The sequence below is a fragment of the Leucopleurus acutus genome, assembly GCF_964270905.1.
Source record: "Leucopleurus acutus genome assembly, chromosome: 6".
Classification (NCBI taxonomy): Eukaryota; Metazoa; Chordata; class Mammalia; order Artiodactyla; family Delphinidae; genus Leucopleurus; species Leucopleurus acutus.
Window position 1 is genome coordinate 99,238,667 of NC_139149.1, and position 24,151 is coordinate 99,262,817.

Here is a 24,151-nt window from a genome sequence, read left to right on the forward strand (position 1 = left end):
CCTTCATGGAGAAGGGTACCCAGTAAAGACACTGTTTATGTTTAGAGGTTGTGCCCCGTACTATCACATGGAAAGGGGCAGCCTCCACGGGCTGATCCAGCGTAGGCTCTCAGCCATGCCCCCAATTGACTGTCGGGGCCTGGACAAGTCATTTAACATCCATACATGTCATCTCCTCATCAGCAAACTGGGGTTCCTGCCACCTTCCTCACAGTGCTTCTGTGATTATTAAACAAGATGATGTGACAATGACCCACACAGTCCCGCCCCTGCCTGCTGACCCTCACTCTGTACCACACTCCCCGCCCTTGCTCCGTGGACCATGCTGTTCCTCCTACCCCAGGGCCTTTGCACATGCCCTCTACCTCTACATGGAATGCTCTTCTCCCATCCCAGTGTCACTGAGTTAATGTTACTCACCCTCCCATCTTACTTCTTTTATGAGCCAGGGTCTCATAAAACTGTATCCCTTCGCTCCGGAGCACTTATCTCAATACTTAATTCTCGGTGATAATTTAATTCTGGCGCGCCGGTTCATGAATTTCCTCCACGAGATTAGGAATCAGAGTATGCTTATCATTATATCTCCAGAGTGCCTGGCACATAGGAGGCACACAAAATATTTGTTGAATCAACGAATGACAGAATGAATGAATGTAAAGCATTTAGCACGGCACACTGAACGGAACAGACTCCCCTAAAGTCTTTTTTTTCCCCCAGCTGAATAAGTCTGTCTGTCTCTGATTATTTTTCCTCACAAGCATCTTTTTCTGAATTTCCCATCAGAGTATCAGCAGGGAAATCAAGCAGTGCTTCAGAGGGTCAGCAAAGTCTGACCCGGGAGGTGATGCGTGAGTCAGGAAAAACAGAATGTCCCCTGCCTCCACCCACCTCCCTCCCCAGGGAGGGGGGATGGACAACAATTCCGATCCCCATGCTAGAATCCCAGGGCATGGCGCCTGGAGGCAGGAGGAGGGCTTTGAAACAGCCCCTTGATTAGGAGACAGGAGACCAGTAAGTCCAGTCTCGGCCCTGCTTCCTCTTAACTGTGAGCTTGGGAAGATGCCCCACCCTCACCCCACAACACAGACCTCAGCTCCACATCTGTGAAAATGATGGGTGTGGTAGAGTCGAGCCCTAAGAACCTTCCCCTGCAAACTCTGTGGCTGCAGGACAGGTGGGAGGGTCAGAGGGCTCGGGGCCCTGTAGGCCTAGATTCTCTCATAAGGTGCAAGGGTCAGGTGTCACTTCCGATCTGTTGAAGTGTCACCTCAAAGTGGGGAACACACAGCCAGGGCCTGTCACCCTCAGACCTTCCCACTGGAAAGCGTGTGGGTCCCACCAGTCTGTGGAGATCAGCAACCACGAAGGGACCCAAGAGCTCCTGTGTGGGTGTGCACCTGGAACACAGCACACCAACACTGGCTCCAGGCCCCAGCTGATTCTATACTCCTGCTGGGAACCAGCAGTCAGCCACCAGCCTGGGGGAGGTCCTCTCCCCGGGTATGAGGTTGACTGGGGGTGAGGCCCCGCTGTGGCTCTCCCCATTCTGGGATCTGTTGTTGGGGGGGCTGCCTTGTTCTACACCCCCCAGGCAGCCTGGCATTGTTGCCAGAACTCTGGCTGGCTAGGAGTGAGCAAAGCTTTATGGGAAACTCCAGCCATCTTTTCTGGGTGATGGCAGATTCAGAGGGGCACAGCCCATGCCCAATTGGGGGATAGAAAATCAAGGTAAGGAGTTCAAAGGGAAGTGGGAAGTGGGCTTAAGAAACCAGATGGAGGAAATCCCTGGCGATCCAGTGGTTAGGACTCTGTGCTCTCACTGCTGAGGGCCCAGGTTCAGTCTCTGGTTGGAGAACTAAGATCCCACAAGCCGTGGCGCAGTCAAAATAAAAGGAAGAAAGAAAGAAACCGGACAGAGTGTTTAAAGAAACCAGGCCACACAGCTCCAGGGCCAAGGTGAGAAGTCAGAACATCTAACACATCCAAGCTGCAAGGTGCTCAGTGGAGCCCACCTTGTCCAAGCAAGCCCGGTAGAGACGGGGACATGGATGCCCAGGCCACCCAGGCCAGCATTCCCCTCATTCCACCTGCTCTGAGGCATCATTTGAGCTATGTTCCTAATAAATTAAAGGCCTTCAACCCGCTTACATCCCCTCTCTGCTTCTCTGCGTGCGATGCGAGTTCATCTAAATCAGGGGTTAAGCCAGGACACAGATGTGCTAACTCCTTGAACCTGTCACAATTATGTGCACGGATATCCGGAGGCATCTGTATAGGGGTGAGTCCATAGCTTTTCCAAAATCCCCAAAGTCATCCAAGATCCCAGAAAGACAGACGTCCTACCGTCTGTGTTGATATGAAACCAGGCAAGGGCTTCAAGAAGGCAACTCGTGGCTCCAAGACAGTAGCTCTGAACTGGGAGTGTTTATCTGCCATGTTTGAGCCATTTTGACGGTCGCAACTGGGTGCCTGCTACTGGCGTGCAGCAGGTAGAGGCCAGGGATGCTGTAAACATCCTACAATGCACATGGCAGCCTCACAACGAAGAACTGTCCGGCCCTAAGCGTCGGTAGTGCCGAGGCTGAGAAACCGTGCTCTGAGCTATAAATGTGGGGCTCACCCGGGAAACGGGATAAGAAAAACCCGCCCTCTGAAGGGCCTTGCTGCACCCCGGGCAGGCGGGCGGAAGCACCGCCGGGGGAGGGCTGTTTTGTCGGCAAGGTGGCACCGCAGTAGCGCCTGGACACTGCCCGTGCCTGGACCCGCGCTCTGCGGCCGTGAGCGCCTCAGTCAGCGTCCGGAGCGACAGCTCAGCACAGGGGTGGGGACCAGGGGGCTCTGTGCTCAATCACATGAGACCTGATCCGAGAAGAGAGCTGGCCCCCCACGTCAGGCAGAGCAAACGGAGTGAAAAGCCATTCCCAGACCCGGAGAGCGCGAAGCAGCAGCACGGCGATGCCACACTTACCTTCAGAAAGCTCTCTCACCACCTTCCCCTCATCCTCGTCTGAGGGAAGATGGGAAGAGAGGTGAGGAGGAAGGAGAGGCAGGTGATGGAGAGGAAGAGCAAAAAGGAGAGAGAAAGATGGATTAACGGCTTATTTCTTGAGAGAGAGACTTTGCTGAGAAAAGGGAGGTGGGAAAGCAGGGGTGAGACGGGGGCAGAGACGGACTCTCCAGAAGGGCCACAGGGTGAGGGGTGCGGTCCACCCAGACGGGGCCCCGGGGCTCCAGGGTGGCGAGGCACTCAGGGCGCACCGCTGAGAGAGGCCTTCGCTCTTGGGAACAGCAGGCCCGGTGTCCTTGTCACAGCTCCCGCGCCTCAAGCAGGAGTGTGCTGGCCTGGTGACAGGCAGCCCCCCTCCCAGTGACCTGGTGTCCCTGGCCATGCAGACACATCCTGAGAGGGAGGCTGTGCCCTGCTGTGTCTGCGTGGGTCACACCTGCACGCCACTGCCCGCCTACCTGGCTGGATCAGTCTTTTGGTGATTAAGGAAAAGAAGCAAAGCTGTCCCCAGAGTCCCAGCCCAGCCCCCAAACCAGAGTCTAGGGAGCAAGTTTCTGGGCTCAGCCTGTCGGAAACGGCCACTGAGGGCCCAGGGCCCCCACTTGCCCCTTCCCCACAGGGAGGAGAGGAGCCGGGAAGTGTGACGAGGTGTGAGCCGGGGGTGTGTGCGTGTACACAAGCGCCTGGACACTGGGGGGTGGAAGCCAGGCTTCCGGCAGAGACCTAACCAACTCCAGGGAAACAGGGCAGGCCTCCAAACCCCCATGTCAGAGGATGCTGGGAGCGGCACTGACCCCACCAGGCAATGGCAGGAAGGCTACAGAGGTATCCGTCCCCCTCACACCCCACACAGAGAGCCCCACCGAGGCCTGATCTCATCATAGACACAGAGCTAGGCTGCCACCTTGTTTCCAGAAGGGTCCTGAGAACCCACCACCTCTGGGCCCTGCCCAAGACCACAGGGGTCCTCCAACCCCCCACTCCTCCCTCCAGCCTCCCCGACCACCTCCCTTCCCACTGGAACCACTCACCGCCGGTGGGGTGCAGCAGGATGCTGGCTGGGTTATGGGGCTTCAGGCCCAGAGCAGACAGAGGTGTCTTGGCCAGACCTGGAGGGGAGCGCACTGCGCCGAGAAGAAGAGGCGAGACCCCAGGAGTGAGCGCAGGTGATGGGCTGGGGAGAGGACCCCTCCTGAGCCTGGGCATGTCGGGGAGGGTGGGCAGCCGAAGGCTGAGCGGACGAACCAGCCCCAGCCCCGGGAACGCTGCTGCGGCTCCACTGCCTCTCCTGTCTCTGTGTTTCTCCACAGTGTAAAGGCTAAAGGAAGTCAGCAAATAGCCCTGCCCCTCAACCTCCAGAAAGTAATTTCTATCCCTAGGCCCTGAGTTCCTTTGCTACGGTCCCTCCGCATGGCCGTGGTTTATAACATACACGTTGGTTTCTCGGGTGCCCTCTGCCTTTCCCTGTTATTCTCTCTCTAACCCCCTTCTCTCACTTTCCCTACCCGCCCCCAAACAAACAGGCATGCACAAACATACACACACACGCACACGCACACACACACGCACACACACACAGGCACACAGGCAGATGGACTTAAAGAAAATGGAGTGTCAAGACAGCACAACATGTAAAGAACAGAAGCAGGAGAAGGGACCACCAGCAGAACCAACCCTGAGTCCCCAGGCTCGCCCTCGGCCACAGGTCTTTGGCCCCCAGCCAAACAGGTCTCTTGCAAGCCCCACGAAGAGAGAATTTCTCAGCAGGGGGCTCTCTTGACCGCCAAACCTCAGTGTTTGGAAGAGGGAGAAGCCCCATCTCTACAGTCCTTGGCCGAGAGCACCACCACCCCGCAGGAGCCCCAGCTCCCTCCCAAGCCGCCCGTCTGGGTTGGAAGTGTCACATGACACACAAGGTCAGAAAGGGCGGTCAGGCTTTCTCCCATTAGCCAAGGACGTGGCCGGACTCCGAGCTGAGCTGCAGGGCGGTTGCTGTGCCCAGTCACGAGATTTCTCAGCGGCAGCTGCCACGTCTCCTAACACACCTCTGAGGAGAAGTAAAGAAATGAGCTCTGTGTCTCCGGCCGCAGCTCTCGGGACCCTGCAGAGGCCATAGCTGCTGAGGACATGCAGCCGCACAGGTGTGCCAGACCCCAAGACTGCCTGCCCCACACCGATGGCCTCAACAGACCAGCTGTGCCCCTTGGGTGCCCAGGTCGCACACAGCAGCTCCAGGACCCTCCCTGGCGCCTCCTCCCTCTCCCCAAAGACAGTGAGACCTGTAGGAAACTAAGCCCCCAAAATATAATCTCCCAATGAAAGCAATTTAAATAACTTACGTGTGCACATGCCGGTGTGTACATAGGGGTCTGTGGGAATAGAGAGGCATCGCAGGAGTCCAGATGGGTGGCCCACCCCTTTGCTCCACCCTAACCCTGAGATGCCCAACAGACAAATACAGCAGAGGGGACAAATGTGTACAGACACAAACACCTAGCCATGGCGCAGGTCTAGGCCTGCATGCCCCTGTGTATCCCTCTGTCTCTCATTACACACACACACACACACACACACACACACACACACACACACACACACGCAGAGGTATCTTGCAACTGTGAATGTGATTAATTATGGAAGAACGAGCCCAGCCTCAGAGACCACTGTCCGTGGAATGACCACGAAGTCTCTCCGGCCCACAAGTTTGCATGTGTTTGCCCAGCGGGTGCAGCAGAGGCACAGGTGGACCAGTGAAAGGAGGTGAAGGGGACAAGGGGACAGAGGCGGTGGGAGGTTTCTCTAGGCTCCCCTCAGCACCTCCAAGTCCCTAATCACTCCTGTCCTCAGTCCCCAGGCATCTGGCCCTTCTGAGGCAGACAAGTGGGTGGCCCTGAAGCCAGGCAAGGCTTGGCTTCCTGAGAGAAGAATTCCTCGCATTTCTCCGCCTCTGGGCATGGAGGAAACCTCTAACTTATCCTCCCTGCCCGGGGCTCTCTCGGGGTTGGCCAAGGGGAGAAGGGGAGGGAAAGAAGAATGCGAACAGCAACATGTGGCAGAACGCAACTCTAGCCCAGCCCGGATGGCTTCATCCCAAACAGGGTGCTGGCCAGGATCCTGGCTATTTGGACCCACAGGGAATTGGAGCAGGTGTGAAGATGGGGGGTTAAGACCAGGGAGAGACATTCCACGAGTCATAAAAGGCACAGAGCTATCTCGAGCAGATTGCCCTGGGCTTGCACTGTCCAAATATGGTAGCCATGAGCCACTTGGGACTATGGAGCACAGGCGGTGTGGCCAGTCTAAACAAAGTTGTAAGTGCAAAACACACAGTGATTTCAAACTTGTATGAAACAAGAATGTGAAATATCTCTTTATACTGATTACATGTTGAAATGATATTTTAGATCCTTGGGGTTAAATAAAATCTATTAAAATTAATTTCACCAGCCTCTTTTTAGATTTTATTTTAAAAGATTGTAAGATATCTCATTCATATTTTTATTTCGATTTACCTATTGAAATTATAATACTTTGGATATTTTGAGTTAAATTTAAAAATCATCACAATTAATTTCTCCAGTTTCCTGTATGTTCTTCAATAGAGCTATTAGTAAATTCTCCAGTGCAATCATGGCTCATGTTATTTTTCCACTGGACAGCACTGCTCTAGGGACAGCCATGGCATCCACTCATAGCTTCAGCCTCCTGCGTGTCCAAGATGGTAGCCAACACGAGTTCTGTTGGCGCAGGGGCCAGGTACCAGTGTCACGTTCCTCCCCTCTGAGGGACAGCCGACCACCAGGAGAACGCATGGCCAGCTCCAACTCCCCCGTCCTCACCCTCCTCCCCTCTCAGTGGGACAAGTGAATAGCCTGGGCAGGGCCCACCCAATCTGATCCTGGAGCACCGCCAGCCTCTCTACCTCTGCCGACCCAGGCCTCTCACGGGGACCCTGAGTCCTTCACAGCCTGGTACTGTTTTCCATCACTGCTTTCCCAGGCCTCCTCCAGCTCCTCCTCATGTCTCTTCTACCACAAAAAGGAACACTGCCCCTCTCCTGGGCTCACCCAGGTCTTCTCTTTGGGTAAAAATGTCTCTGCCCTTCAGGGATCTGCCTCTCCTGTGAGAGCATCAGACTAAAGGCTCCTGTCTGGAAGCCAAGGGATGAATGAGATGGGGATATGGTCAGCCTGAGGCTTCTGAACCTTTCTTTCCTCGGTGGAACCTAAATAGGTTGCCTGAAGTGGAAGAGGTGCCTGGATGCAGACAAAAATGGGGATCAGAAGCAAGAAGGTCAAGGGGTGTCTCAGAGACACACCAGCAGGGCACAAAGAGTCCCTTTAGGATGGGGGATGTTTTGCACATAGGATGCGAAGACTCTCAGCAACCAGCAAACTCCGTAAGGTGGGAGCCCACGGGCCCCACAGTAGGTCAGTCCGGATCCCAGGACTGCGGCTGCTGCATCCTTAGACGTGTGAGCGTGGACGGCAGAAAAGAATAGAAGCGGGGGAGGGAAGCTGGAGTAAAATGAGCCATAGGGATGGGAAGCGGCAGGTTCTGGCCCCTCCCAACTTTGCCAGCACCCCCAAACCTGGGTGCTCACACAGGCCAGAGGGGACCCAGGGAAGGCAGGCTGAGTGTGAAGTTCTTACCCCCACTGGACGGTGGGCTGGTCGGGGAGGTTCTCTCCATCTCCTCAAAGGCCTCCTTGTAGCTGTGCAGATGGGGCTGCGGAAGAACAAGGGAGGAAAACGGTGGCTGTGACCCTGAGGAGGAGGGGCTCCCAGTTAACCAGCCTGACCACCGCCCTCCCCTGGTAAACACAGAGGTCAAAGGGAGATCCTCGCCATCCGTGAGCCCAACAACTCCTCGCAGCCAAGAGGATAGAAAAGTGGCTATGCAAGGCCATGGTCCAGCAGCACCTGCCTTGGGAATATTTCACAACAGGGCCAAAGAGAAGACGTTGGGGGCAGGTTACTGAAGGCGAGAGAGAAAAGATGTCCAAACGCCATTTATATCCAGAATGACTTGTTAACCTGGATTGTATCAAATATGGGCCACTCGCATCAGAATCTTCCAGGGTGCGTGTTTAAAATGCAGATTCTTGGGTCCCATCCCAGGTCTAATAGGCTAGAATCTCTGGAGGGGGACTTGGGGGACCTACATTTTTAGTAGATTCCCTGGTGATTGTTATGCTCGCTAAAGTTTAAGACCTACTTCCTCAAACAACTGAACGTCTCAGAAATACAAACAATTTGACATTGAAATTTGATCTCCCGAGAAAACCACACGTCTAGAAAGGGCTCAAAAACAAAGTCAGTCTCCAGGATCTGGCTTGGAGTTTAGAGACTGTGGTCACCTACATCATACCCAGGATCCTTACCACCCTTCTAGGGGGGGCCCTTTAGGAATCAAGAAGGGAACCTCAGTCTCAGTGTTCATGGAAGAAGTAGGGGCATAAAAGCTATTTAGGGAAGGAAATGGGCTCCAGATTCCACAAGCCTGAGAGGAGACCTAGGCTGAGGATGCAGGGAGGAAAGATTACTGAGTTTACTGACAGGTCATTGCTGCCCAGTTAACCATCAAGTTCCTCAATAGTTCAGGTGGGCTCCGCTACGCTCTGTGGCCCCAGGATACGGTCCCAGGACTCACCTCTTTGGGCCGCCCTCCAGGATTGAGAGCGATGGTGAGAGCCAGCTCTGGGGAGACGCACTGGACAGGGGAGCGAACCCCAGGACTACGGGGCGATGCAGGTTCTGGCGACTGGTTCTCGTACTGCCCATCGCTGGCTGCCCGCCTCCGGAGAGGTGCTGGGGGCTCTGCAGGCTGCTTCTCCCGAGCTTGCACCCCTGGGAGGAATGGCAGAGCATAGAAAACACTGAGCATAATGTGGGGGAAAGGATCCATCAGGCCTAATTCCCCCAGAGAAGGCAGTGCATCTTAGCCCAGGGGGCCCAGCTGGAGCTGGGCTTGTCTCCCCTCAGCACATCCTCCCACCAGCCTCCCTCTGCCCACACCCCGGTTTCTCTGCAGGGTGGGGGATCGGCTTAGATTGGCTGGCCTTCACCAAGAATCTCCACTCTGCACAGGGTTGGGGCCCAGAGCACAAAGGACTGATACAAGAAACAGATGTCAACTTCTTCCAAGCCCCGGAGGCAGAGGGCCAGAGCTTCCAGGCAAAAGAGGGAAGGTGGAGGGAGGAGAATCAGTCTCCAAGGCGACTGCATCAACCAACAAGCAACACCAGGCCCGTGGGGAAGACTTTTGGAAAGAATGAATGATGCATCATCTTGCAAATGGCGCTCGCGAGAAGAAATCAAGGAATGACTAAGTCTTGTCACAGTGTCCCCAGCCCCAGCCGGCCCCCGGAACACTGCTGGCCTTCTCTGGGAGGGCCCAACCCTCATCCAGTGCACCTCTGAAAGCTCCTTCCCGCTTCCTCTATGCTGGCCCCTTATCTGTTCACCCTTCTCCTGCCCCAGAGATGGCCCAGGTTCCAGCCTGCCTCTCCCAGCAGAGCAGCAGGCAAAGAGCCCGACGCCATGCGCCCCATCTGCTTCTGTGCACTTCCCTTCCATTCCGCAGGCCTGGGGATGTTGTTAATCTCACCCTCCTCCCTTCCCACTCCCTCTTCCCACAGCTGGGCTGCCGCACGAAACCCATTGCCTCACTGAGCTGGCTCCAGAATCCTAGAGAACTTATTCCCCGGGGCCCAGAGGCCAAGACCCAGCCTGAGGGCGGGCCCCTTGCCCTCATTACCCTGCAGGAGGAAATTCCCAGCCCTCCTTTCACCACCACCCGAGGGGGCAGGTGAGAAGAGGTGCTGGGACTTATCAAAGGTCTTGTGAGACCCTGGCCACAGCAGCCTCAGGCCAGCACTTGTGGGCAGACCAACCGCCTCGTGGCACACATGCACACAACACACACACACACACACACACACGCACATGCACACACAGCTGGCCGCAGGGACACGCCAGCTCAGCCAAGCAGAAGTCACCCTCATTCAGACGGAATCACCATGTACCCTCCGCAGTGGGGTCTGCATGGCCCTGGGGGCCCTTCAGCTCCAGCCTGGAGCAGCCACTAGGGCTGTCATGACGAGCACAGGCTGGGAAGCCTCCCTCCTTGTCATGAACAGCAGGCTGCCGGCTGCCAAGTCTAGGGATGGACACATACTCTCGAACACTCACACCCTCACTCCAAGTCATGCACTCATATCATCTCCTGATTAGGAGCCCCATCTGGAGAGCACATGTAAGTGCAGAAGGTAGCTGGGTGGGGCGGTGCTCTTTATTTTTCGGGGGGGTGGGGATGTTCTGAGGCTCCACTTCGGGCTCTTCGTTAATCAGAGGCAACCTGCCTACCATCTCAACCGAGGAAAATAGAGCCCTGGCTGAAGACGGTAAACCAGACTCACAACTGCTTTACTTAAGGCAAATAAACCCCTTGCCTCGAAGGACCTTTATTTTCAGAATAGAAAAATGGGGGTCGCAGAGTCCTACCTAACCAGGGGCTGCTATGATCATCAACACGGATGAAAGACAGGGCCTGGCTCTAAAGGGTGGGGCAGCAGCCGGGACCCTACAACAATCCCAGGCTGCCAGCCCTCAGAGAAGCAGTGCACCCTGACCGGCCCTGTCCCTGGCCGTGCTCCCCCCACCGTCGAGCCCCCTTCCCCCTCAGGCCTCTGGGGCAGCTTGGTCCAAAGTCGCTGCTGCTTCCACTCCTGGCAAAAACATTAGAGAGAAAGAGACGTAGCCATTGATTTTCTAATAATAATCGTGACAAAGGAGGCCCATTTGGGAAAGGCCCTTGGGGTTTGGAACCAACTTCAGCCCCAAGGTTAAAAGAAACGCATTAGGGCTGCTCTCAGTTCCGGCTGGCCCAGACCCGCAGCCTCTTTCTGGCAGGTCCCCGTGCCTCTGCAAGGGGTGGCCAGTTTCCCTGTTTGGGGATCCGATATCTGCCCTTGAAAACTGGGTCTGTTTCAATTCGAGGCCCTAAGTCTCCCAGAGGGACACAGAGCATTCTCCCCGACGCACCCAGAACATCCCCCACATTCCGGGGATGCAGAGGGTTGCAGCGGCCCAGAGAAGAGGCGGGACCGTTGGAGGGGCTTCTGGGCTTTGGAGGATGCGAGACCTGGCCCAAGGCAGTCAGACACTTGAGGGTAATCACACCTCTCCAAGCCGCCTCTCCACCACCACTGGAGTGGGACCGGCTCTGTCCAGAGGCAGGGGGGATGGACAGGTTGCCGTCCAAAGAGCTAGGGTCCTGCAGGGCAGAGCCTCCCGCTGCAGAAGGGGGAAGACCCGGCATACCACTCCCACGGGGACAGCCCCTCTCCCGCAGAGCACCCACGGCCCCAGTGGCCAGCCTGGGCCTCTCACATTGTTTGAACACAGTGTCCCACTGTTGTCCGCCTTGGCAGTCCCAGATCTGCCCCGGAGCGCCTGGAGAGCCATGTTCCCTCTCTCTTGTCTCTCTCTACGGGAGGGGAGACGGGCCATGGCAGAGGGGAGAGAAGAGAGCACCATTGTTCCTCAGCCAAGCTGGGACGTCTGGACACAAGCTGACAGCCAGTGTCAGAGAGAGAACACCACTCCCTCATGTCCCAGAAGCTGACGGATAATAAAAATAGACCCGCACTCCCCACCGGCCTCCTCCCCTCCCCACCCCGACCCCAGGACTTTCTTGGTCTCCTGGCCCCGGCCCCGCTCTCAGGGCCTCCGTCTACGTGCCCCGCTCCCTGCACACACACAGGCACACGCGTACACACACACGTACAGACACGTGTGGGCGCACGCAGCCTTAGCCTGGCAGGAACAGGGGTGGGTCACAGTCACCCTCAGAACCTCCACACTCAGCCCTTCCCCAGCAGGAGAACGGGAGCCAGAGGAAGCTCACGAAGAAAGGGGGAAAGAGAGGCAGGCAAGGGACTCTGGAAGGTCCTCCCAGGAAAGCCGGTGAGTCCAGCCCTCCAGCCCCGGCAGCACGAGGAGCGGCCAGAAAGCGGCCTTTGGGATAATAACGCGCTACATCCAGAAGCCCTTTGTCATCCTCCAAGGGATGTCACGCACTGTGGGCATCGGACCTTCCCCTCCTCCTGGAGGACAGTGGCCACCTCAGCCCGGGGCCTCCACATTGACCATCAGACCTGAAGAGCGAGGGGCCGGAGCAGCCCCATCTCCCGGGGTCCTCACTCTGCTCCCCAGGATGGTGTTGTGCTCGGGGGAACAGCTGGCTCCTAGGCTCCCCTAAAGTGGGCTGGAACTGAGGCCGTGAATCCCCTTCATCACACACACACACACACACACACACACACACACACACACACACACACGGGCAATTCCAGGGGCTGTAGCCCTAACACACATCAATACACCTGGTTAATAGATGGAGCATGGCTGCCCACCACCCCCGAGTTCCATATGCCCTGGTGTCAGGCTTCATCACATGCCTCCCCTACCCGCCCCAGGACTGGCCGCTTCCACCCCGACAGACCCAGCTCTTCTTTCCAGCCTTCCAATTTCCAAAAAACTGGATTCCTCAGCTCCAGGTGGCGGGGCTGGGTGTCCGACTGCTTGCCTGGGGCTCCAGAAGGGAGGGGATCCGGGAGGCCACCTGCTGGGCCAGGGCACCAGAAAGCCACACGGCAACCACACTAGCAGCCCCAGGGCAAGCCATGCCAGCTCCCCTCAGGACCACCCAGAACTGCCCAAACCCCCAGGCCCCACCGAACACCACACTCCCCACCACTGGGCCGAGAAAAGGTGGAGGGACAGGAGAGGAGGGGGACAGGAGGCATTCTGCTAGAACCATCTCCCCATTATCCATGGACTGGGAGAAGGAGGGGCCGTGAGAGCACCAGATATTGCCACTGGGAGTCAACAGTTCCCACCCCACCCCACCCCCAAGGCTTTTCCCGGAACTCTGCTCAAGGCCACGGCCTGGGGTAAGCCTGAGCACATCGTCTTCTCCCTGCCCTGGGCCTCTGGGCTCTGAGGAGCAGAGAAAGGATGAGGTGGTTCCCTCCCCAGAGCTAGAAGTCTAGGGGTTGTGTGTCCAAGAGCTGGTGGGAGACGCCAGTGGACGACATCGCCCTCTAACAGAGCAACGTGACTTTGATGGGGGGTCCACCATGTTGGGGCACATCAAGCCACCATGCAAAAGGCACGTGGCAAGGCTACGATCCTCCACGTGTCACACTGGGAGACAGAGCTCTGAGCAATTCAGAGACTTGCCCGGGAGTGTCACAGAGGAGGTCACAGGAAAAGCCAGGACCACACCCAGGGCTTCTGACTCTTGGCCATGGGTCCTAGGATCAGAGATTCAGGATGAGGTCAGAGGGGGTGCCCTGTCCCCAGGGAGTGCCGTACTCCAGAATGGACAGCGCAGCAGGTGGCAGGGCACCACTCTGCGTCTTGTGCCCTCTGGTCCACGCAGAGCTCGGCCTGGCTCCTGCTGAGGCTCTGGCCGGGCAGCCCAGGTGATCTGGCCAAGGTAGCTGGGGAGCCGGACTGTCCCAAACCCTCACTGAGCACCCTTGTTGCAAAGGCCTGTGTGCCCATGGGGGGGCTGAAAGTTCACCTAGTCACCCCGGACCCTGTTCCCAGCAGGGAAGGCCAAGGCTGGAAGCATCAGGCCGTGTCCATGCAGAAGTGGGAGCACCCACTCATGCAGAGAGGAGGGAGGCAGGAGGAAGAAGGGGGCAGTGAGAGAAGAAGTGGGGGACAAGGAGAAGAAAGAGACGGAGAGAACAGAAGAGGGAGAGGAAGGAAAGTGAGGAGGAAATGGGAAACGAGGAGGTAGAAGAAAGTGGGCAAAAATGTGGAGGAGCAGCTCATGAAGGAAGAAGGGAAAAGAAAGAAACGGAGAGCTCAGGTGAGTCATAAAGGGGGAAGCGGGGAGAGGAACCAACCAGAGAGAGAGGAAGATCGGAGCCGGTGGAGAGGAGGGTGCCCGGAGCCGACACTCTGCCCAGTGCCCTGCAGCCTGGCATTGTACGCTGCTCCCCACCCCACCCCGGGGAGCCGGCAGCAGGGAGGCAAGCGGGGGGGGGGGGCGGGGGGGAGGACACCAGGCAAGGAAGGCACCACGCCCACGGCACAGGGGACAGATGGACACGGGACACACGAAGAACGCCAGGGACAAGGCATTTAACAAGACGAAACAAAACAAAAACAAAGAGAAAATCAAGGTTAGTCAGTGTTCTGAGTCTGGGTTCTGGCCACGGGCTGGAGGGGGGCGGGCAGGGTGTCAGACAAGATGAGAGGGTGGATCTAGGGTCTCGCTTCTCCAAAGGGCAGGTGGACTTTCTGCTGTCCAGCGGGACGCCACCCACCTCTCTCTTTTCCAACCCCAGCATGGAGCAGGAAGGTGCCAGCCTGGGACCAGGAGATTTCAGTCCTGTGGCCCCATACCTCACCCACCCTCACGGTCAACACGACCTCATCCCAGGACCTTTCTCCTCTCACGGTCACCTGCTTCTTCCTGGGTTCGGCAGTGACCCTGCCAGTCTGAGCCCGAGGGTCATCTTCCTGAGCATCGGGGCATCCCTCGGCCCTTCATTCTTCCATCACACCCCTCTTAGTAACCCTCTTCCACGGGAGCCACTTAGGATTTTCTACTCCTGCCCCAAACTGCTGGGTACCACCGAAAAGTCCTTAAGATGAGGATGCACCGTAAGGACCTGTAAGGACCTGTGAGGTCCTTTTATTCCCCCCAGCTGACTCCAATCGATCTCACGACACAGGGGCCATGCAGTGACCAATATCACCCTTTCCTGGCTTCCAGAGAACCACACCCTTTGAGTTTCCTCCACTTCAAACACTGCTCCATACCAGTTTCTTTGCCGGTTCCTCCTCCTGCCTCAAATTGCTAAATGTTCAAGGCTCCAGAACTCAACCCTTCTCTATCTGTGCTCACCCCCCTAGGCGATATCATGCAGTGCCTTACTTCACATGACATCATATACTGACAACTCCCACATTTCTAAGCTCCAATCTCTCCCTCATAAACTCCCGACTCATACATCCAACTGTCTTGGACATTTCATGAGCACCTCAAATCTAATGTGGCCAAACTCACACTTCTGATATCCCCTCTAAGCCTGCTCTTCCCACATTCTTCTCCATCTCAATAAAGAGCAACTCCATCCTTTAGGTGCTCAGGCCAGAAACCTTGACTTTTCCTTCTCTCACATCCCATGTCTAGTCTCTCTGTAAATCTCGATGGCAACACCTCCAAAATACGTCTACAATCTGAGTGTGTCTCGCCATCTCCAGATACCATCCTGATCAAAACCACCAGCCTCCTAACTGGTCTCCCTCCTTCCATCCTGGCCACACTGATGTGTTTAGAGCAAGTCAGGTGAAGTCACTCCTCTGCCTGAATCCTTCCTAAGGCTTCTCACACCATGCAGAGTACAAGCCAGAGGTCTTTGATCACCTACAAGGCCCACAGAAAGCTGGTCCCCATGCTCATTCCCTCTCTGATTTCGGGCCCCCTACTTTCCCCATATCAGGCACACTCCCGCCTCAGGACCTTTGCACTTGCTATTCCATCTGGCACATTCCCTCCCTGCCCAGGGAAGTCTTTTCCCTGAACATCCTACCACCCCCCCCAACCCTTCACCCCTCATTGGCATTTCACTGCTTTATTTTATCTCTATGGTACTTATCACCCATCTGACATATTATATGTATATTTGTTTATTGTCCATTTCCACCTCTTAAAAAAAGGATCTTTATCTCTTTTGTTTACCACCATTTTTCCAGAACCTAGGCTAGCATGTAGCATGGATTAAGAGCACACATTGAATGAATGATGGAATGGGCCTTGATCTCAACTCCTATTTCCATGATGAAATATAAAAATTGGGTTCTCAATTCAAGCTCCCAAGGCTTGACACCAATATCTCCCTATTTCTGTATCCATCCTCTATTCTTATTTCATGAAGAGGTACCTCACCTCCTGGTTGAGCCTAAATTATCCACCTGGGTTCCTAAGCCTAACTCCCCTTACCTCCTTAGAGACCTAGTCTATCAATTTCTTTCTCTTCTATCTTTTTCTTCTCCCTCTTCCCTCCATATTCAACCTCTCTCTCCTCCCCCTCTAAAAACATTCTCATGGCTCCTATATTCACAGAAAGAAGTTCTCAGTATCTTGCTACCCTCTTTAGCTACCACCCTCTTCCCTCTTATCACAAAGCCACTCAAAAGAGTGGTTGATATGCTGTCTGCACCCTCTCATCTCTCACTCCTCAATCCCTGTCTGGTTTCTGTCACCACCACTCTATTGAAAATATGCCTTTGAAAATCACTGGGGCCGCCTAATTGGCAAAAGCCCAGTGAAGTTTCCTGAGTCCTTCTCGTCATGCTCTCTCCACAGTGATATTGCTAACCTCCCACCCCTCCTCCTGGAAACCCTTTACTATTCTGACTTCTGTGATGACCGGCTGTCCTAGTGTCCTCTCTCTGTCCTGAACATTTGTTCTTGGTCCCCCGTATGACCTCCATTCCCTCGTGGCCATTTCATTCTAAGTTCTTTTCTCTCCATGCCCTCTGACATATCGAGATCTCATCCATGCCCAAAGCTTTAACCTTTACCTTTGTGAGAATGACTCCCAAATCTATAGCTCTTTCCACTCTTTTGAGCTCCAATTCCGGATGTCTGATTGCCTTCCATACATCTCTACCTGGAGGCTCCACTGTCCCTCAAATTCAACATATCTAACACTGAGGTCTTCATCTTACATCAGACCTGCTCCTCCTGCTAACTTCTGGCTTATTAATGGAACCATCATTCTGTTTCTATTCATGGAGCCTCAGAATTATCTTTGATGTCTTCCTCTTCTTCACCTACCACATCCAATCAACTTGTAAATGCATCAGTTCTCATCCCACCACAGCATCCTTGGCACCCATCTCTTCTTTTTCATTTCCATGGTCAGCACCCTAACTCAGCCCCCATCACCTAGGTTAGCTAATAAGCTCCTAGCATCTCCCAGCTCAAAGTCTCTCCCTTTTTGTATCCTTTCTGCCCAGACCCACCAGATACATCTTCCTAAACTACAGCCCTGATCATGGCATCCTCTCCTAAACACAGTAATGGCTTCCTACACTGCCACTAGGTAAGATTCAGGCTCCTTAGTCTGGTATTACAACCAAACAGACGCAGAACCCAGGCTACCTTTCTTGACTCTCTCTCACACAGCCTATATGCTCTCAATCCACTCTATTCTTCAAACATGCCTTAAGTTTTCCTATCTTCATTATGAGCCCTCTCTCTCCAACGACCTCACCCATTTTCAAAGTCCTACCCATCTTCCAAGGCTCTGTAAAAGCCACACTCAACAAAGAGCCTCGCCAATCTCTCCAGCTGATACTGAGCTTCCCTTTTTCTTCATTCCCACAGAACCTTCTTCATACCTCTCTTATTACAAATAACTTCATTTTAAAGTTCCAGTTCTTTTTCCCCTTTCTAAACTCTAGACTCCTTAAGGATAAGATCAACTTCTGATTTCCAATATGCATTGAAATCTCTACCTCTAGAGACACCTGAGATCAGTACAGTCACAGAATCAGGATCATAAGATAACTTGATTGGACTCAACAACTATGACTCTTATTTCCTTTTCTTGTCTTATTGCACTGGCTGGGATATCCAGTACAATGTTAAATGATAGTGGTGATAACAGGCATCTTTATTTTGTCCCTGGTGTAATGGGAATGCTTCTAATTCTAATGTTTCACAAGAAAGTGTGACATGTGCTACAGTACCTACCCTTTGTCAAGTTAAGAAAACTAACCCTATATACTCTGAGCGCTAAGCTGAAATAAGACGTAAGGAGTAGTTGGATCAAAGTGGGATGAACCAAGGACCTAGAACTGAGGTATAACAGCCTCAGTTGACAGCCAAGGAAAAAGAGCAGACTTGAGGGAGAAAGGCCAGGAGAAACCAGATCATACTGATGACCATATAGAGGTTCTCCCTCGGATCTGAGGTTACTCATGTTGAAGCTTACATTCCAGCTTCTTGCAGAAGAATGTAAAATGAGAAGAAAAAGGCAGTGCTGAAAGTCTATCCCTTGGCTCCTAGACTGTTCTACAAATTAATCCTGCCGGTGCATCTCTATCTACACAAGCACTGCGGATAGGGCTACTGAAGAAGTTGTGCAAGCAGGACCTGCTGACATAAGAAATACTGTTCGTGACAGGGCATGGACCCAAGAGGTCCTTTGTAGCCCTGGAGACCAAATATAACTGTCCCCTCTACAGCTCTTATCCCTTCTCCTGACTGAGTCACTCACAGTTGGTGGAGGAGATGACAGCAGGGTTGGAGGACACAGGTACTGTGCCAACAATATCCCTCCCTCCATAGGACTTCTTGGCAGCCAAAACCTGAGCAGCTACAGGATATGGAGGTTGAGAGGCAAGACCTCAGAAACTGGTAGGAGAGAAAAGGATGAGGTGAAAGCCACTACAAGATGGACATCCTTCTAGGGCCATTAAAGTATGGCTTCCTTCTGAGCAAGCTCTGGGAGAGCTATACAGAGGGTTCTGTGAAAAGGAGGAAACTCATCCTGCTGCCCCAGAGAAAAGCCCCTTGGATCCTGCCCATTATTAGACTAGAGCGTCACTATTCCTCACCACCCCAACTCTGTAAAATATTGAGAGGGCCTATTCCTCTCCCTTCAACAAAACCAGGAGGAAAATGGTTTCTGCTGACAAGCCAGGTACTCCTTATCTCATGGGCCCAGATGTAGACAAAAGTAGAAGACACCAGCCCCACGGGGACCCCCATGGAGCATTTCACCCCTCGGGTTATAGAGCTACTCATCTTACATTTTGACTCTTGGGTAAAGACAATGATGTGATGCTACCAGGGCAGGGGAAGTCCTTGATTGCCAATTTCCATAGTGTGAATACTGCCATTATGGCCAATTTCAAGTTACCAACAGTTGAACTGGGGGCTGTGCTCTGCTCTGAAATACAGGAGCAGGGAGTCCATGCCGCCACACCAGGTCCTGGACTCAAACCCAACAGCCAACTGGCCTGGCCCCAGCTACTTCCCTAAACCCACCATCCATCCTCAGGGACGGCATCTCCCTTCCTCCCTGTAGCTGGCATGGTGACTCAGCTTCCCCTAAATTTAGGAAAAGGGACAGAAGGCAGAGTCAGCTGCCCAGGCTCCCCTTCTGCTCCCTGACTACCCACCACCCTGTCAGCTGAGGGGCTTGGCACAAGGTCCCCTCGCCCCAGGCTCTGGTCCACCTGGTCTGGGCTTCACCTTCACAATAAAACCAACTCATAGGATTTCCCGCTCAGTTTGGCTGCCCCCATGGAATGGTCACAGGCTTAGGCCAGAGGGAAGGAAGGGAGCCCTTCCTGCCCCTCCCAACATGGCCCTGGACACTCTGCCATTTCTTGCCTTTATCTCCCCAGTAAGCTCATCTGATTGCCCCACTCTGTCTCCTCTCTCTGGAGAATAAGTCCATTCTCTGATAGGAAATAGGGCTCTGTTTCTCAGTGCCCGCTTCCCATACAGAGCTGGTCCTAAAGCAAGGACTAGCAGGACAGCTGAACAAGAAGATGGACCTTGGCCTCCCCAGAAACGGAGAAATATCCTGAAAGGACACACCAGGGTTGAACACTCAGATGGAGCTCAAGGGCTTCAGGACACCCTCTCAGGCATTGCTGTGCCTCTGGGAGGGCTCAAAAGGGAACTGGAGTCCACAGAGCCCTCCCTCCAACCTTCTCCAGGCCTTCTCCACTGCAGGCAGCTGCAGAGAGCATCTCCTCTCTGCCTAGCAAATTTGTACTCCAGCCCTGGAGTCACCACCTCCAGGAAGCTTTCCCTGATTGCCCTAGGTGGGAAACCTTGCTTTCCCAGGCTCTGGGGCTTTGTTCCCCACTTCTGTTGTAGCACACATTGCTCTCTGTTAGAATTATCTGTCTGTGTACCTGCTCCCTCACTAGACCAAAAATTCCTGATCTTTGAACCTCAGTGCCTGGCTTGGAGCCTAACAGGCAACGAATGCCGGAAGGGATGGCTGTCATGTGGGCTCCTGACAGCCTCTTCCCCAGGCCAAAGCAGCACACGCACCCAGCGTGATGGCTGGGCCTGCACCTCGCTCCAGCAAAACCAGCCACGACCAGAGAGGGAAGGTGTGGAGGGAATAAGGAGGGGATACCCAGAACTCATGGCCCCTGAGGCTCTTACCTGCTACCCGGTGGGCCACAAGCCCCTCCAGGTTCAATGGCTCCTCCTCTGGGGTTCGGGATGGGTCTGAAGTCACCTCCTTCGGTGGAAGCTGAGGCTGAGTGGTGAGGCCAGGGAGAGAGACTGGGGGCAGCTGAGGCCCCAGAGAGCTCTGGGTGTTTGGAAGGAAGGCAGACGAGGAGGAGGCAGCTGGGCTCTTTGGACGGTAACTCTGGTTGGGCCCCGTTAGACACGGCTGATAATCATAAGGTGAGTAAGGCCTGCCAGGAGGGACAGACTCCAGGGAGGCCCGGGGAGCAGGCTCAGGGGTGCCCAAGGAATGTCCACTGGGGATGTAGCCAGATCTGGACTGGGTCAGTGGATGGGACTGGGAGGAAGAGCCAGAGAGGGGCTGGGAGGAGAGCGGGGAAGCGCCGGGCCAGGCCCCGGGGACACTCTGGGACTTGTGCAGTGGGGCGGCCGCCGTGGCTGGCTCCAGGTCCAGCATCAGCATATTGAGGGCTTCGATGGACTGCTCGATCTCCTGCTGGGAGGCCGCCCGCGGGAACTCGGGAAGGCCAGGCATGGGGGGCTCTGCCAATGGCTGGGGACTGGGCCTGCTGAGCCCGAGGCTCTCCAAGTGGGCTCTTTCCTGCTGGCGAGGAGGTGGCTGAGGCTGCCAGGAATTCAGGCCCCTCTGCACAGCCTCCCGGCTGCTCCCGCCCCGGGCTGGAGCTGGGGGCAGCTGGGGCTTGGTTTCCGGAAAGGACTGAGAGCGGAACATACCGCTGGGGTCATGGCCATAGTGGGAGGTGGTCATTGACTGTGGCCAGGCTGGGTGGGGCCCCTCCCGCTGGTAGCCAGCTAAACTCTCCTGTCCAGAGTAGGAGGGTCGCATGGGGGCAGGGTGGCCAGCTTGGGCAGGCACTGCCCGGCTGGCAGACTCATAGGGGTATCCCCCGCCATTGACTATAGGTTCCACTGGGTAGGGCTTGTCCAGACCGTTGGTCAGTGGAGACAGGGCCTCCGGGTAGCCCCCCTCACTGGTGTTAGTGACCCCATCCAGGGAGGACAGTGTGCCCATGCTGCCCACGCTGTGCCCATCCTGGTTGGGCAGCTCATCATCCAGGATGTCTGTCTCCCGCTCAGATGCCAAGGCCCTGCCATTGACGTGAACCTGGGCCGGGACGACATGGCGGCCGGAGGAGGGCGCAGCAGGGCCCCCCGCCAGGCGGGACCGGAGATGCTGCGTGTGGTACATGGTGCCTTGCTTCTCTCGCTCCAAGCCAAAGCCACTGAGCAGGCGGTCCAGCTCACGCTTCTCCTCGGGACTCAGGGAAGCAGGGGCGCTGGAGGGGCCGGGGGCAGGCTCATCGGTCTTGTCTGTCTTGGTGGAGGCTGTGGAGTTGCCCGAGTCGCTGCTCACGGAGAGGGTGTGCTCCACGTGGTTGGGGGTAGCCGACAGAGTGGGCCGCGTGGCGTTGACGGCCCCGGTGCTGCCGTGCAGGGAGTCCTTCTTCTTCACCTTGGCGTACAGGCTCCCGTCCAGGGGTCCCTGCGTGTGGCCCACAACCTCTACAAGAGAGGGACCAGAGGGGAGACAGACAGCAGATGTCAGTGGGAGGCGGGACATCTGCTATTCTCCCGAGGAAAGCAGCTGAAAGCTTCCCTTCCCTGGATCCCCAAAGGGAATCCTCTCAGCACCCCGAGATAGAGCCAAGGTGGCAGAGGGCAAAAGGACAAAAGGACTCTTTCCCCGAGCTTCTGAGCAGAGCCCTGCCCTGCACCCAGGGTCAGGGCCAGGCAGTGGAGTCCAGGGTTGGGCCGGGGTCCTGGGGGCAAGATGCCCCGGTCCAAAGCCTGGATGTGGCACTGCGCTCGTTTCCCAAGGACCTGGGGTGTTGGGCTGAGATGGGGTCCAGCAAAGGCGGCAGGCCCGGTGTTAAAGAGGACAGAGTTTCCCTCTGAATGCCAGGGCCCGTGGAGGTTCTGGAAAGGAGCTTCAGGGGCCAAGGGTGGAGGGAGCATCTTAGGGGTTGAGGACACAAAAGTAGAGGTTTTCAGCAGGAGAGGTGCCCCCTGTGCCATTTTGTCTGAGATGCTCTGGGGACCCCGTAAGCAATACTTTCTCTGAAAGGAAAAAGTGAGCGCTGGGTGGCTAGAGGCCAAAGGGCTGACTCAGGAACGAAGAACTTCCCTGCCCAGAGGAACTCAGTGATTTCACACCCTGTACAGTCAGCAGTCCAGCTTCCAGCCTTGACACACACACACACACCCCTCCCTTCCTCCCCCTCCAAGGCAGGCCCCAACTGGCAAGAAAAAAGCCCCCTCCCAAACTCCAGCCCAGACACCAACAATCACACACACACTCACACACAGAAAACCAAAAGACATCCAGAGACACACACTCCCACCAGAAATCACCCAAATCAAAAACACCCAGGTGCATGCACTCACGGAGTACACCAGACAGCCCCAGCCCCGCGGTCAGAAAGAGCAGGTGTGGATACAAATACACAAATACTAATGTTAACAGCTAACATTCAGGGAACACTTCGCTACGTTTACACATACGTTATTTCTAATCCTGTGAGTCAGGGTTGTTATGCCTATTTTAAAGACAGAGAAACTGAGACGTGAAACCATTTATTTGCAGACACATAGTACTTGGTAAAGCTGGGATTTTAAATCAGAACTAATTTAAAATGTTTTAAAAACCTAAATTAAAATCAAAGCTAAAGCAGAACTTCACAGACCACACAATTTTTTATTATTCTGCACTGTCATATCACACACACACGCACCCACAGAATAAACACATAGAAAATACCAATACCCCAAAATAAATACTGAAATTTAAAGCCACAAACATTTCAGAAAATACAAGCTCCTACCATGCCCAAGGATCAGCCCTCAGGCCAGAAGTGGCAGCCTCTAAAAATAAACACTCATCCAGAAGTCCACGGCCAAAAACAAGTGATCAGACAACCGCAAAACAGGAACATCCTGATCAACACACACACACAACAAACCACAGGCCAACCAAGTGACGTCACCCCAGCACTAGCACCGACATGCCCGACGAGGCACATCGTCCACACGCACCCCCTGGGGGCTGGAGGCTCTGCCCATTCACTTAACCCTCCAGAACCATCTCTCTGCCCCCAGTTTTCCCTGGGGCTTTGGGGTCTCAGCCAGCAGCAGGCCCCAAGTGACACTGGGCCAGAGTGTTGCCGCAGCCCAGGGCTCACAGCGATGGCGCCGGTCTGAACTGGAAAAGGGTTTTGGCTGAGAAAGGTCTGATCCTCCGAAAACCTGCCCCTTGTTCCGGGACCCCAAAAGGCTACTAAGATGCAGTTAGATACATGCTGCCTCTCCCAACTCACATGGCATCATCATCCCTAAAGGGGCCGAAATGTAGATGAGAAGCTGCCCCTCATGCTGTGTCCTTCCAAAGAACCGGGCTCCATGTTCTACACACACAAAAGAGACTCTGGCTGGCTGTTTCCAGAGGAGAAAAGTATTGCAGACAGAAGGCTCTCATCCACTCAGATTTTGGAGGGTGGTTCCCGTGAAGATGGGCCCCTCACACCATTTAGTGGCAGTCCGAAGAGCTGTCTTTCCTTCTCACTGTACCCAGAAAGCTGCTGGCCCATTCCTAGGCCCTGGCCCTACTCTCCAGCCCACACAGTGAGATGACAGAGTATTTCTCCTGGGCCTGGGATCTCCTCCATCCCCTGAAGCCCCTCATCTCCCAGGTCCATGCGCACATAGGCCGGGAAGCAGCGGGGAGGAGCAAAGCCAAGGGTGGAGTGTCCAACGCCCTCCCATTTATACTCAGAAGGCAATGAGAACCACTGGGTGCAAAAGGCAGAGCAGACCTGAGAGCATTCCTTCCTAGGAGAAAGCAAACCCACCCCAGCATCTCACTAG

General features: G+C 55.0%; 1 protein-coding gene across 4 annotated transcripts in view; it reads right to left on the reverse strand.

The window, feature by feature from the left end:
• Positions 1-24,151, reverse strand: part of TNS1 (tensin 1) — a 174,042-nt gene that overhangs the window by 27,336 nt on the left and 122,555 nt on the right. For 3 of the 4 annotated variants that reach the window (XM_082840656.1, XM_082840654.1, XM_082840655.1), the window contains 4 exons: positions 20,240-21,793; positions 8,663-8,859; positions 7,663-7,738; positions 4,042-4,134 (listed from right to left, as the gene is read on the reverse strand). In XM_082840656.1, the coding sequence (XP_082696782.1) occupies positions 4,042-4,134; positions 7,663-7,738; positions 8,663-8,859; positions 20,240-21,793 (1,920 nt within the window). The remainder of the gene's footprint in view (positions 1-4,041; positions 4,135-7,662; positions 7,739-8,662; positions 8,860-20,239; positions 21,794-24,151) is intronic. The other variant, XM_082840653.1, reaches the window with a different exon arrangement.